Genomic DNA, 16,100 nt, shown 5'->3' with positions numbered 1-16,100 from the left:
TGGTCAGGGAGCTAAGATCCCACGTGCCTCGGGGCCATAAAATCAAGACATAAAGCAGAAGCGATATTGTAACAAATTTAATAAAGACTTTAAAAATGGTCCACATCAAAAAAAAATCTTAAAAAAAAAACAAAAACGCTGCTGTTTAATTTGGGGATAATTTGTAACACAATAATAGATAACACACTATCTCATATATTTCTAAATAAACTCCAGGTGGATTAAAATTAAACATAATTAATTATAATTAACATAATTAAACATAAATTAAACATAAAACCACCAAATCATCTTAAAACTAAATGAAAACTAATATTCATAAAAATAATTTTCTATAATTTGAAGTGAAAGAAAAAAAGAGTAAGAGTCTGACTTATACAAGTTTTCTATATGCCTGGAAAAAGGTAATAAATTAAAATACAAAGACTATGGAAAATCTTTGCAGCAAGTATAGCAAAATACTTAACCATACAAAATTAAAATATATTATATGTAGTTATATATTTGTTATATAAAAAACTAATATAAATCTGAAACTATAGTGAAGAAATCAGTAAAAGATAGTGCCTCCAGGGAGGAAAGCTGGGTGGCTGGGACAAGTACGTAAGGTAAACATTTCACTGTATATCCCTCTTTTATCAAAGTAGTTTAAAGCATTATTGATATTAAAAAATTAATTAGTATGGAATATTTTAAAATAGACCTCAAGGACTTCCCTGGTGGCGCAGTGGTTAAGAATCCAATGCAGGGGACATGGGTTCGAGCCCTGATCCGGAAAAATCCCACACACCGTGGAGCAACTAAGCCCATGCGCCACAGCTACTAAGCCTGAGCTCTAGAGCCCGCGAGCCCAACTACAGCGCCCACATGCCACAAATACTGAAGCCCGCACGCCTAGAGCCCGTGCTCTGCAACAAGAGAAGCCACCGCAATGAGAAGCCTGTTGCACCGCAACGAAGAGTAGCCCCTGCTCGCTGCAACTAGAGAAAGCCCACGCACAGCAACGAAGACCCAATGCAGCCAAAAATTAAATAAATAAATAAACACCGACGTAATTAAAAACAAGTAAACACTTAAAATAGACTTCAAGTATATTAATAAAAATATTGAGAAAATATTAATAGAAAAATAAAAGATATAAGCAGCTATTTCACATAAGAAAAAATAAAATTAATCATAAAGAAAAATAAAGTAATAATGGATCAGAGACCTAAATGTAAGTGCTAAAATATAAAACTCTTAGACAAAAACATATGCGCAAATCTTTGTGACCTTGGACTTGGCAATGATTTCTTAAATGTGACACCAAGTATAAGCAAAAGAAAAACAGACTGGCTTCGTAAAAATTAAAAGCTTCTGTGCTGAAAGTAATTTCATCAAGAAATTGAAAAGATGGGAATTCCCTGGCAGCCCAGTGGTTAGGACTCAGTGCTTTCACTGCCATGGGCCTGGGTTCAATCCCTGGTCGGGGAAATAAGATCTGGCAAACCACGTGGCATGGCAAAAAAAAAATGTGAAAAGACAACCCACAGAACAGGAGAAAATATTTGCAAATCATATATCTGATAAGGAAATTGTATGCAGAATACATGAAGAACCCTTACAACTCAAAAAAACCCCCCAAAATCCAAATTAAACATGGCCAAAGGACATCAACAAAAAGTCTACAAATAATAAATGCTGGAGAGGGTGTGGAGAAAAGGGAACCCTCCTACACTGTTGGTGGGAATGTACGTTGGTGTATCAACTATGGAGTACAGTACAGAGGTTCCTTTAAAAACTAAAAATAGGGGTTTCCCTGGTAGCACAGTGGTTAAGAATCCACCTGCCGGGACTTCCCTGGTGGTGCAGTGGTTAAGAATCCGCCTGCCTCCCGGGTTTCGGCACCAAAAAAATAAAAAAAACCAAAAAAAACAAACAAGAAAAGAATCCGCCTGCCAATGCAGGAGACACAGGTTCGAGCCCTGGCCCGGGAAGATCCCACATACTACGGAGCAACTAAGCCCATAAGCCACAACTACCAGGCCTGCACTCTACAGCCCGTGAGCCACAACTACTGAACCCACGTGCTACAACTACTGAAGTCCGTGCACCTAGAGCCTGTGCTCCGCAACAAGAAAAGCCACCGCAATGAGAAGCCCCCACACCACAACGAAGAGTAGCCCCCACTAGCCACAACTAGAGAAAGCCCGCGCACAGCAATGAAGACCCAACACAGCCAAAAATAAATAAAAATAAAATAAAATAAATTTATTTTTAAAAAAACTAAAAGTAGAGTTATCATATGATCCAGCAATCTCACTCCTGTGCATATATCCGGAAAAGATGAAACTCTAACTCAAAAAGATTCATGCACCCCAATGTTCACAGCAGCACTATTTACAATAGCCAAGACATGGAAGCAACCTAAATGTTCATCAACAGATGAATGGATAAAGAAAATGTGGTATATATATATATATATATACAATGGAATACTACTCAGCCATAGCCATACAAAAAAATAATGCCATTTGCAGCAACATGGATGGACCTAGAGACTATCATACTAAGTGAAGTAAGTCAGGCAGAGAAAAACAAATATCATATGATATCACTTATATGTGGAATCTAAAAAAAGATACAAATGAACTTATTTACAAAACAGAAATAGGCTCACAGACATAGAAAACAAATTTATGATTATCAAAGGGGAAGGGGGTAGGGATAAATTAGGAGTTTGGGATTAACAGATACAAATTACTATACATAAAATAAACAACAAGAACCTACCGCATAGCACAGGGAACTATATTCAATGTTTTGTAATAACCTATAATGGAAAAGAATCTGATATATATATATACACACACATATATATATATATATCTGACATTTGCTGTATACCTGAAACTAGCACAATATTGTAAACCAACTATAGTTCAATTAAAAAAAAATGGCCAAAACCTCTGAACAGACATTTCTCCAAAGAAGATAATACAAATGACCAGTAAGTACATGAAGATACTCAACATTATTAGTCATCAGGGAAATGCAATTCAAAACCACAATGTGCCACCACCACCATTTCATACCCACTAGGATGGCTAAAACCAAAAAGACAGACAATAACAAGTGTTGATGAGAAGGTGAAGAGATTAAAACCCTAACACACTGCTGATAAGAAGGTAAAATGGTGCAGCAGCTTTGGAAGATGGTCTGACAGTTCCTCAAAAAGTTAAACAGTGGCTTCCCTGGTGGTGCAGTGGTTGGGAATCTGCCTGCCAATGCAGGGGACACGGGTTCGAGCTCTGGTCCAGGAAGATCCCACATGTCACGGAGTGACTAAGCCTGTGCACCACAACTGCCAAGCCTGCGCTCTAGAGCCCGTGAGCCAAAACTGCTGAGCCCATGTGCCACAACTACTGAGGCCCATGCGCCTAGAGCCCATGCTCCACAACAAGAGAAGCCACTGCAATGAGAAGCCTGCGCACAGCAACGAAGAGTAGCCCCCACTCGCCGCAACCAGAGAAAAGCCTGCGTGCAGCAACGAAGACCCAAAAATAAAATAAATTTTAAAAAAAGAGTTAAACAGTTACCATATGACCCAGCAATTCCACTCCCAGGTATATATCCAAGAGAAGTGAAAACATATGTCCACACAAAACTAGAACACAAATGTTCAAAGCAGCATTGTTCATAATAACCACAAAATGGAAACAACCCAAATGTCCATCAACTGATGAAGAGATAAGCAAAACATGGTATATACATAAGTGGAGTATTATTCAGCCACAAAAAGAAATAAAGTAACGATACATGCGACAACATTTATAAACCTTGAAAACATTATGCTAATTAATTTTCTAAGTCTGCAAAGCCAAAGCCCAGGGTTTGAAGCACAGTCTTTACTAAATTTCAACCACTCCCTAAGACATAACCTGAAATCTCCATTTTTTAAAACGGGATAGTAGCAAATTACAGGTAAGCACTTGAATTTACGGCTCTCAAGTTACAGAGAGAGCTGTTGAGGCCATGGAAAAGACTGAGATAACAAACAGAAAACGTGAGCTTAAGAACAGAAGATGATGAAGTATCACATCAGCTTCTAAAGGAAAAGAGCCAAAGAAACCAAAGAAATGAAAAAGGAGAAATTAGACGACAGAGCAATAAAGGAGAAACCAAGAGAAGGTAATGTCAAAAAAGCCAAGAAAAGAATAATAACAGATACATTTGCAGAGATATCAACTGGAATAGGAATCTAAAAACATTCATCATTTTTAACTCATATCCTTGGTAAGGACAGAGCCAACTGTCATGGGTTGAGCAATAAATGAGGGTTAAGGAAATGGAGGCAGTTTGAGTGTAAACTGTTTTTAAGGGGAAAGGATTTAGGTTAGTTTTCATTATTGTTGCTGTTTTTAAAGTCTAGAGCTTTGGGCCTCACAGGAAGAAGCCAGGGAAGAAGGAGCAATGCAGGACAATGGATAAAATTGTTTGGTCAGTGTCGTAGAGGACAAGGGGATAAATTCGATTGAGAGGTAGGCTGAAGGATTAGCTTCGAACAAGCCTCATTTAAGTAAAGAGATATGTCAGTATGTAAATGCAGTAATGCGTTATATATCTGCATCCTTGGGGAAGAGTTCCACATAACTGAATTTTCCAGATACTAAAGCATTTTTAAAAAAAATTTAGCTATTTTCCTTGAAATTGTTCACCACTGTATCTTACAGTTCTTTGCTTAAACAGACTGTGCTTTCCTGGATGACTTAAAGTCACTGTAACTATAATTATGTTACTAGGAAGTAATACAGCTTAGTCTGCATGTTAACTTTTCAAATCTTTGACTGTCCTATGCTGTCAGTTGCCATTTCCTGTTAAACTTCCCCTGATAACTTTTTTCATTTGTGCTTCCAACAGATTCTAGTTTGAAAATTATATAACCAGTAAATAATACCCTAAGTAAGGGATAATAGGGTCCTGAATCAAAGTTTAGGAGTAAAGTATATGGCTTTATGACAGTGTTAAGAAACCTGTTTCACTTTTTAATTCAATTAAGACTGGGTTTCAAAGAGTTGAGGATGTCAGAAGACTGACCTCTGGCTACATGAAATATTATTTTATCTTGCTTCCTTAAGTCATATCAAAATAGCCCTGCCAAGTTATTGATAATTTTATATGGTTAGTCTTAAACCACAAAAGAAAAAGCATCATGCATTCCAAAAGTGAGCTTAGACATCTCACAGTAACTAAATATACTTTCCTGTCATATAATCACTTAACAATAAAAAGTTATAATCTTCTACACTTTGTTTCTGTGTGTTAATATAGTCATGCATATTTCACATATATGCATATTATTCATGATAAATGTATATCCTTCATGAAATCTTGACTTTAATGGCTTTCAAATTTCACAACTACAAACAGCACAAAAGCTAAAAAGAACCGAGAGCTAAGCACACAGGCAGTCAGTTAACCAAAATTTAAGAATTCATTCCTATAGTTCCAATACCATGAGATATTCCAATTTCATTCATTCTTAAGATTCTGAATAATCCAGCAGTTCCACTTCCAGGTATTTATCTGAAGGAAAGGAAAACACTAACTCAAAAAGATATCTGGACCCCCATGTTCATTGCAGTGTTATTTACAATAGCCAAAACATGGACGCAACCTAAGTGTCCATCAGATGGACAACGATGATTGGACAAAGAAAATGTGGTATATATACACAATGGAATATTATCCAGCCATAAAAAAGAAGGAAATCTAGCCATGTGCACCAACATGGATGAACTTTGAGGGCATTATGCTAAGTGAAATAAGTCACAGAGAAAAGACAAATACTGTGTTATCTCTCTTACATATGGGATCTAAAAACAAAACAAAACTCATAAATATAGAGAACAGATTGAGGGTAGCCAGAGGGAGGGGTGGGTGAAATGGGTGAAGGTGATCAAAAGGTACAAACTTCCAGTTATAAAATAAATAAGTCCTGGAAATGTAATGTACAGCATGGTGACTATAGATACCATACAGATACCATATACTGTATCAAACATTTGAAAGTTGCTGGGACTTCCTGGTGGTCCAGTGGTAAAGAATCCACCTTACAACGCAGGGGACGCGGGTTCGATTCCTGGTCGGGGAACTAAGATCCCACATGCCGTGGGGCAACTAAGCCCACGTGCCACAACTACTGAGCTGGTGTGCCTCAACTAGACAGCCTGCGTGCTGCAAACTACAGAGCCCACGCACTCTGGAACCCACGCACCACAACTACAGAGCCCATGCGCCCTGGAGCCTGCGCGCCACAACTAGAGAAGAGGAAGCCCCACGCACCACAACTAGAGAAAGCCTGCGTGCTGCAACGAAGAGCCCGCACGCCTCAACGAAGGTCCCGCATGCTGCAACTAAGACCCGACACAGACAAAAATAAATAAAATAATAAATAAATAATAAATAAATATTTTAAAAAATAAGAAAGTTGCTAAGAGAATTCTCATTAAAAAAAAACTAACTCTGTGGTGACAGATGTTAACTAGATCTATTGGGGTGATCATTCCACAGCACATACAAATATCAAATCTTTATGTTGTACACCTGAACCTAATATAATGTTACATGTCAAATATTTCTCAATTTGGAAAAAACGATTCTGGATGGTTATACCCACCTATCCTCTACATATCAAAAACAAAAAATAAAACTACCATTGCTTCTCCAGTACTCACTTCCTGTTCCTTCAGTTTTTCATTCATATCAATGAAAATTAATAAATGTAGAATCTCTCAAAGACAGAGAGGTGTGAGTGGCCTGATCGAGTCAAACTGAAACATCTCACTAGTTTAGAGTTTCGGAGGCACTAGCAGTCGTACTTTTGCCTCTGTATTCAGATTATTTATGTACATCTCTCCTAAATCGCAAACACCATGAGGGCAAGAATCTTTTCTCATTGAATGATTCCATCCATCACTGGATAAACATGTTTTGAGCACCTAGCATTTGCTAGCCTCTGGAGAGAGCTGAGTTCAACAGTCCCTACCCTCAACAAGCAAGCAAGGGAGGCAGACTTATTGTAAACAAATTACAATATAGGAAAAACAAAAATGAGTATAGAATCAAATCAGAGAAAAAATTAGCTCTAGAGTCGTAGAGGAAGTTCAGGGATACATTTATGTGTTCTCCAAAAGGCCTTCAATAAGTACCTGTTGAATGAATGGACAAATGAATGAATTAAATCTTGCTAATGAAAGATGAGGGACTTCCCTGGTGGCGCAGTGGTTAAGAATCCGCCTGCCAGTGCAGGGGACACGGGTTCGAGCCCTGGTCCAGGAAGATCACACATGCCGCGGAGCAACTAAGCCCGTGCGCCCCAACTACTGAGCCTCCGCTCTAGAGCCCAGGAGCCACAACTACTGAGCCCGCGTGCCACAGCTACTAAGCCCGTGTGTTGGAGCCCGTGCTCCGCAACAAGAGAAGCCACCGCAATGAGAAGCCCACGCACCACAAAGGGTAGCCCCTGCTCGCCGCAACTAGAGGAAGCCCGCACGCAGCAACAAAGATCCGACGCAGACATAAATAAATAAATAAATAAAATTAAAAAAAAAAAAAAAGATGAGACCCCAGGTCCAAATGAAATGTATTAGTTACTTCTTAAGTTAGTGAATAAACGTCATCCTTCAGCAACTGCAGGAATGCAGACTCCAGCACACCCCGACCTCAGGCTATCACCGTGGAGAAAGGGCCGTACCTGTACTGCCAGCCTTTGGCACTGCCGCCTCGGCTGCTGCCGCTGCTGCTGCTTCCACCCCCACAGCTGCTGTTGCTGCTGTTCTTGTTCGGGGTCACCACGGTGGCCAGGCCCTCCAGCCTTCCTTCGCTCTCGGAGACTTTCATTGTTGACACTGGTTCACCCCCCTGCATCTTAACTCCAAAGTCCATTTGCCCTTCTTGGGCGGGAGAGAACAACTCTGTATTTTTGTAAGTGATAAGATTTAAGATCTGATCTGAAGGTGATCCCAGTTGCTAAACCAGACGGGGGCTGGAGTAGTAATCATCAAATGGTCCAGGGGAGGAATACAAGCATTCCCCCTGAAGGAAAACTTTTAAGAGGAGAGGGATAGCGATGAGGACAGATGTCCTTTCAATATATATCTCCTTCTGGGCAAAAGCAAGGAGAAAAAAAATCACCCTGCCAGAGGATTTGGTGGCATGCTCAAAGGAGAAGCAGGAGCAGCGTGGGGAGGTCGCGGACTCTAGCCAGGAGTGCTGGGCGAAGGACGGACCACGGACGGGAACCCGCGGCCTGACCTCTGGGCTGACGGACTGACCTGCCGCGCTCCCTCTGCTCCTCCGGCCGGTCCTCAGCGGGAGGGTCCGGTCCAACCCGCTCGCCGGTTCCCGCCGCAGCCCTCGAGAAAGAGCTGGAGCCGCCCGCGGCCAGCCCGGGAGGAGGGTCGGAAAAGGAGGCCGCCGAAGGCGGGACGCCGGCTCCCAGGGTCGCCTCGCCTCCAGGTACAGGCGAGCCGCTCGGGGCGACTTCCTCCAACGCACCCGGCCCTGGGCCCTCGACTGGGTTCCCAGGGGCAGGACGAGTCCCTTGCACTCTCTCCAGCCCAAATGTGAAAGCCACAGCTGCGGCCGCCACCCCACCCACAGCCCCCCGGCTGGTCACCCGCCCGCCTGCTCTCTCCCCCCACTTCCCTTCCGGAGTAGCGTGAGCTCACTTCCCCCAGAGCAGAAGCCCCTGGCGCCATCTTGGAGCAGGGCACGGGGCCCTGAAGGGGGCGGAGCCTCGGCGATGGCTGTGCTGGGGCGGCGGCGGACTCCGAAGAAAGGGAGGCGGTGGGCAGCAGAGGGAGGAGGCGGTGGGACAACCAAGGAGGGAGAAACAAAGGAGTTAGTGCCCTACTGGAGGGTGACTTCCGGCCTTCCTAACCCGGGCCAGGCCTTCCATTTGAGGGCCCATTTCAGTCATTTTAGGAAGAAAGCTTAGAAAAATAATATCATTTCTATAAGGAATTACAAAACCATTTCTTCATTTTAGTTATTTTGAAAAAAAAAAAAAAGCATGATATTGGCATAAGGCAAATCAGTGTTATAAATGAAAAAGAAACTGTCCTGGAAATTAGAGCTCTCGGTATCAAAGTATCAAAGTATTCCTTCTGACCTCAGACAACTCGTTCACCCTCCTTAGACCTAGATTTTTGCATTTGTAAAATGAGTGTTTAGGTGATTTCTAAAGTCCCTTCTAATTGTAAATAATAGTTTCTAACAACATGACTTATGAATTGAATGTACACCATATGTGAAACACTATGGCAGAGGCAAAGACGTATTATTCAAAGAAAGTAAATAAAGTAGTAGAGTAGATACAGATATACAGGTAATTAAGGCCATGAGGAAAATAAAAGGAGATGATATAGAAAATAAGAGAGATGGAATAGAGAACTTACTTTAGAAAGAACAGTTGAGGAAAGTCATCTATCAGGAGATGGCATTTAAAATGAGAGAATAAAGAAACGTGAGGAAGCTAAGGGCCTAGCAAGCTTTACTTTTGGGAGATGAGAGACCTGGGACCTGGAGCACAGTGAATAAGAGAGTGGTGTGAAATGAAAGTGAAGAGATAGGCAGAGAAATTTGGATTTTATTGTAAGTGCAATGGAAAGTCATTGAAAATTTTAATAAAGGAGGACTGTGATCTGACCTATGTTTTTAAAAGATCTCTCTATACTTTTCAGCAGATGGTGCTGGGACACTGGCTATTCACATACAGAAGAATGAAATTGGACCCCTACCTCACACCATACGCAAAAGTTAACTCCAAATATATGAAAGACATAAATGTAAGAGCTAAAACAATAAAACCCTTAAAAGAAAAACATAGGTGTAAATGTCCACAACCTGGGGTCAGGCAAAGCCTATTGGATACAACATCAAAGCATAAGTGACAGAAGAAAAAGTAGATTGGGTTTCATGAAAATTAAAAACATTTGTTCTGGGCTTCCCTGGTGGCACAGTGGTTGAGAGTCTGCCTGCCGATGCAGGGGACACGGGTTCAAGCCCTGGTCTGGGAAGATCCCACATGCCGTGGAGCGACTAGGCCCGTGCGCCACAACTACTGAGCCTGCGCGTCTGGAGCCTGTGCTCCGCAACAAGAAGCCGCAACAGTGAGAGGCCCGCGCACCGCGATGAAGAGTGACCCCCGCTAGCCACAACTGGAGAAAGCCCTCGCACAGAAACGAAGAACCAACACAGTCAAAAAATAAAAAATAAAAAAAAATAAACAAACATTTGTTCTGTAAACCATACCATCAAGAAGTAAAAAGGCAATCCATAAAATGGGAGAAAAATATTTGCAAACCATATATCTGACAAGGGACTTATATCCAGAATATGTAAAGAGCTCTTACAACTCATTAATAAAAAGATATATAACCAAATTTTAAAATGGACAATGGAACTGAATAAATATTTCTCCAAAGAAGATATAGCAAAGGTCAATAACTACATTAAGAAGTTCTCAACATCGTTACTAACCAAAGAAACAGAGATCAAAACCTCAATGAGATAGCGCTTCACACCCACTAGGATGGCTACAATCACAAAGGTAGAGAAGGGAATTCCCTGGCAGTCCCATGGTTAGGACTCCGAGCTTTCGCTGCCGAGGATGTGGGTTCAATCCCTGGTCGGGGAATTAAGATCCTGTAAGCCATGTGGTGTGGCAAAAAAAAAATATATATATATATTTTATATGTGTGTGTGTGTGTATATATATATATATATATATATATATATATATACCTTTTACATGAATAAATATATACCTTTTATATATATAAATATATACATATATATTATATATATATATATATATATATAAAAGTAGAGAACAACCAAACCAATGTTGGTGAGGGATGTGGAGAAATTGGAACCCTCATACACTGCTAGTGGAAATGTAAAATGTGGTTATATCCACACAATGGAATATTAGTTGGCCATAAAAGGAATGGAGTGCTAATATATGCTACAACAAAGACTGACTTCAAAAGCATTATGTTAAGTGAGAGAAGCAAGAAAGCAAAAGCCACATAGTGTGTGCTTCCATTTACATGAAATGTCCAGAATAGGCAAATCTATAGAGGCAGAAGGTAGATTAGTGGTTGCCAGGCCTGGGAGGAAGGAGGAATGGGGAGTGACTGCTAATGGGTATGAGGTTTTTGAGGGGTAATAAAAATGTTTTAAAATTAGATTAGTGGTGATGGTTGCACAATCTTGTGAATATACTAATACCCATTTAACTGTACACTTTATTTTTTTTTAATATTTATTTATTTATTTGGCTGCACTGGGTCTTAGTTGTGGCATGCGGAATCTTTAGTTGCAGCATGCGGACTCTTAGTTGCAGCATGTGGGATCTAGTTCCCTGACCAGGGATTGAACCCGGGCCCCCTGCATTGGGAGTCTTAGCCACTGGACGACCAGGGAAGTCCCTAGCTGTACGCTTTAAACGGGTGAATTTATGGTAGGTGAATTAAATCAAAATAAAGGTATGTTTTAAAAAACAAACTCTCTAGCTGCCACATAAAGAATTAAATTTAGTGGGAGAAAAAGAGGAAGTAGGGAAACTAGTCAGGAGGCTATTACAGGAAATGAAGTGAGAAGTGATGCTAACGATAAGACTAGGGTGATGGCAGTCAGGATAGAAAAAAGTAAGTCCATCTAAACTGTATGGAGGTAGGAGTGTCTACAGTGCTGTAAATAGATTGGATTTGCAACAGTGCAGTAATATTCTTACAGGCCTTTCCAATTCTGGTCTTTTCTACACTTTTCACAGGTCACAACTCTGATCATGCCCCTTTGAAACTCAGAACCTTCCAAAGACTTTTCATTATTTATGGAATAAATTCCAAACTCCTCTATCCAAGAAAAAAATAGCATGAAGTTTGTTGTAATAGCTATAGGATTTAAAGTTATCCTTTTATAGTCCAATACTGACTGAGATAAAGAGCTCTAAATAACCAATGAGTTCAGCCAGCTATAGAAGTAAGCCACACTTGGACTTCCCTGGTGGCACAGTGGTTAGGAATCCACCTGCCAACGAAGGGGACACGGGTTCAATTCCTGGTCCGGGAAGAACCCACATGCCGCGGAGCAATTAAGCCCGTGCACCACAGCTACTTAGCCTGTGCCCTAGAGCCCGCGTGCCGCAACTACTGAGCCTGTGTGCTGCAACTACTGAGGCCCGTGTACCACAACTACTGAAGCCCATGTGCCTAGAGCCAGTGCTCTGCAACAAGAGAAGCTACCACAATGAGAAGCCTGTGCACCGCAACGAAGAGTAGCCCCCGCTCGCCGCAACTAGAGAAAGCCCACGTGCAGCAACAAAGACCCAATGCAGCCAAAATTTAAAAAAAAAAAAAAAGAATGAACTAATTCCACTACTGATGAAATAAACAAATCCTGAAAGAATTTATAAAAAAAAAAAAAAAGTAAGGCACCCTCGACCAAGATCATCCAGGCTCCAATCAAGGAAAAGAAGCCTTGTGAGTGTACACCTTCACTGGAGAAATGGCAGGTGTGAAGGATGAACATGCCAACCCAAGGATAAGGGACAACATAGAGTCTGGAAAAGGCCTCAGCTTTAGAGACCCAGAAACTATTTTGTCATTGCTCCCAGTGGTGATGAGACTTGGGGACTAGCCCACGCTAACCAAATTCACAACAGACTGATGTGTAGCAACTGCAAAGATAAGTGTTACTTAATAATGAAAAACACAGTACAGAGTACTCAAGTTTGGTGCCAGCACTTTCCATGAAAGAAACTCAACAGGATAAGCTAAATTATTACCAGAAGTTTACATGACTGTCATGGAATCAGAGCCAGGAGAGTTGATTGATAGATGTTTTATTTTTTTTTTTTAAGTAAAAACTTTTTGTTGTTGTACAGTAGGGTCTGAGTCTGACTTTCATTCAATGTCTAAGGAGAAAAGAGGGCATACAATTTGAACAAGGGAAATAAAGAAAGGCACTTTTTTTAAATGCCTTCAAAGAAGGATATGTTCATCTTTTTGAAGAATTTAAGGTGCATTCCCCAGTATTCCAGCTGGATGATGGATCAATGCATCCTTCCACATGGAAAGAAGCTGCATAGCATAGTGGTCAAGAACATGGGCTTATGTGTCCATGCACATGGATACTGATTGCATGCATGTGACCTTAGGCAAGTTACCTAAACTCTTTGTACTTGTTTCCTTGCCTGAAAATGGGACTAATAATATTTCTGCTATGGATTGAATTGTGTCTCCCGAAAATTCATCTAATCTCCAATCAAAGTGATGATATTCAGAGATGGGACCTTAGGAGATAATTAGGTTTTGATGAGGTCATGAGCTTGGGGCCCCCATGATGAGATTAGTACCCTTGTAAGAAGAGACACCAGAGTGCTCTCCCTCTCTCTCTCACCTGGCCCCCTGCCATGTGAGGACACAGGGAGAAAGAGGCCATCTGCAAGCCTAGAAGACAGTTCTCACCAGAAACTGGTGAGTTTGATCTTGGACTTCTAGCTTTCAGAACTGAGAAAATCAATGTCTGTTGTTTAAGCCATCCAGTCTATGGTATTTTGTTATGACAGCTGAAGGTAAGACAATCTCCCTTTTGAGTGGTTATCAGCATTAAATGAAATGACACATGTGAAGTCTGACACATGACATGCTACGTGCTTAGCAACTGTTAGCCATGGTTACTAGAAGAAGAGGGTTTACCAAGTAAAATGAATGGTTGTGTTTGGTGAGGGCACCTTTCCCCTGGACAGCTCTGAAGACATCTGACATATTTCTATGGGAGAATACCAGCTTTGCCTCCCAGATGAAATGGAGTTTTCCAGAGGTAACAAAAGAGACCTGTCAGGGTACGTAAATGAAGAGTCCTAAGAACATTGCCTGGAATCACCAGCTTGTGGGTGTCTGGGTGAAAACGCAGGCGCACGGGTGATCCCTGCTTCAGTGTCAACCCCTCACAGAGACCTTCCCTGACCACTCACTCTGTACAGAGTAGCAGCCCTCCCCATTTCTCCACCCTTTTACCCTGCTTTAGTTTTCTTAAAAGCACCTGACATTATATGCTTTGTTGCGCATTTTTTGTCTGCTCACTAGAATGTAAGCTGCACAAGGAAAGAGTCAATTCTTTTTTTTTTTTTTTTGAAAGAGTCGATTCTTTTTTTCCCCACCTCTGTCTCCCCAGTACTCAAACATCGCCTGGTACATGTGTTGAATGAATGAATGAATTTATGATAGTGGTTAAGGACACGAAATTTGGCATCAGTCTTCAAATCTTGGCTCTGTCACTTAGGACATGTGATCTTGGGCAAGTTACTTACCCTGGTGAACCTGAGTTTTCTCATCTGTAAAATGGAAATCGGATGAAGTAAGAAAATATATAGGAAGTGCTTAGCACAGTGCCTGGCATCTAGTTAGCACTGAACCAATGCTGGCCACATTTTCTCTTTCTCACCCTGATGGGCAGAGGAGGGAAGAGTAATTTATTTCCCTGAAGCACAGGAGACCTGCTTTCTCTATGAGCCTGCAGCTGTGGCAGCTGGAACGAAGAGGTGGACAGGCCGCAGAGAAACTGGAGACAGGAGGGGAGTGGGGAGCAGTACTTAATCCCACGAGAGCTGCTGTGAGAATAAGGCTGTTCACCTGCAATTTCTATTTTTTAAAAAATGAAGGAAGGTGGGCTTCCCTGGTGGTGCAGTGGTTGAGAATCTGCCTGCCAATGCAGGGGACACGGGTTTGAGCCCTGGTCTGGGAAGATCCCACATGCCGTGGAGCGACTAGGCCCGTGAGCCACAATTGCTGAGCCTGCGCATCTGGAGCCTGTGCTCCGCAACGAGAGGCCGCGATAGTGAGAGGCCCGCGCACCGCGATGAAGAGTGGCCCCCACTTCCCACAACTAGAGTAAGCCCTCGCACAGAAACGAAGACCCAACACAGCCAAAAATAAATAAATAAATAAAATTTAAAAAAGAAAAAAAATGAAGGAAGGAAAAGAGAAAAACAGAAATTCTGAGAAGACAGAATGTTCACATTCACAGCAGATGTTACTACTACTGTGGTGAAACAAAATTTCAATGAACCAGGAGCCCCAGCCTCCCCGCCTCCAGCTTAGACTGAAATCCTTAGCCATTTCCCCATCCAGTGGGGTGATTCAGCTGAAGGGCTGTAAGCTAGCGAGTGTTTCACTGAAAACACTCCCCTGCCAAGCTCAAGGCTCCTTGCGGGAGTTAAAGAAGCAGACACTCTCAGGGCTTTTGTTTGAGAGGAGGAAGGAACCTTGACGAAGAGAGACTGGAGCTGTGCTCAGAGTTTGATAAAATGATTTTTTTCCTCCCTTTCTTTGCCTCCCCCAGCACCTCTCCCCTGAATCCCTATTGAACCTGAAAGTATTTTGCTTAAATAAACAGTAGACAGTGACATTAGCTCTTCAAACTGTTATAAAATGAGAACACAGTTTCCTTCAATGTGATGTGCTCAGCCTGTCTGTTTTTAGACTCATTTGGCTAGTGCAGGTAGTGTTTTGCTGACAGAAGCCCATAAAAATGCAAAGTCAATGGGAGCCACATGACCTTTCCATCATCAACTGGTGAATACCCTGGGAAAGGAGAGAAAGAAAAGCCAGCTAATGCTTTATCATGAACCCACATGGGTGTGAATTCTGGGGGTCAGCATGCGAATTTACTGTTCCCATCAAGTAAGTCAGTTGACAAGAGAACATTGATTTACTTGACAGGATATGTGCCAACGTCCCTTTTGAAAACACCGCATCCCATCACCAAAACAACAACAACCAAAAAGTAAATACTAGGGTAGCATTTTTCAATATGTGCTCCACACAATATTGCAGGATATTAATAGGTGTTACTTGATTTAAATTTTTTCTTGCTGTGATTAGATACATTTGAAAAACACTGATTTTTTTTTTTTTTTTTAACACCGGTTCCTTTATTGCAGGGCTTCTTGGAGGATTTAATATGCTAATGTACATCATATATCTTTCTAAGAGAGACAGAAGGTGCAATATTTCCCAAAATTATTTGACCACAGTACTCCTTTTACA

At 41.5% G+C, this 16,100-nt stretch overlaps 1 protein-coding gene across 2 annotated transcripts in view; it reads right to left on the bottom strand.

Moving 5' to 3' along the window:
* Positions 1 to 8,653, bottom strand: part of OSBPL11 (oxysterol binding protein like 11) — a 97,961-nt gene extending 89,308 nt beyond the window's left edge. The window contains exon 1 of one of the 2 annotated variants that reach the window (XM_068546573.1): positions 7,736 to 8,653. In XM_068546573.1, coding sequence (XP_068402674.1) covers positions 7,736 to 7,926 — 191 coding nt within the window. In that variant the 5' untranslated portion in view covers positions 7,927 to 8,653. The remainder of the gene's footprint in view (positions 1 to 7,735) is intronic. The other variant, XM_068546574.1, reaches the window with a different exon arrangement.
* Positions 8,654 to 16,100: the final 7,447 nt, after the last annotated feature.

The sequence above is a fragment of the Eschrichtius robustus genome, chromosome 6, assembly GCF_028021215.1.
Source record: "Eschrichtius robustus isolate mEscRob2 chromosome 6, mEscRob2.pri, whole genome shotgun sequence".
NCBI classification, from domain to species: Eukaryota; Metazoa; Chordata; class Mammalia; order Artiodactyla; family Eschrichtiidae; genus Eschrichtius; species Eschrichtius robustus.
The sequence above is the reverse complement of the archived record's forward strand: the minus strand, read 5'-3'. Positions and strand labels throughout refer to the sequence as shown.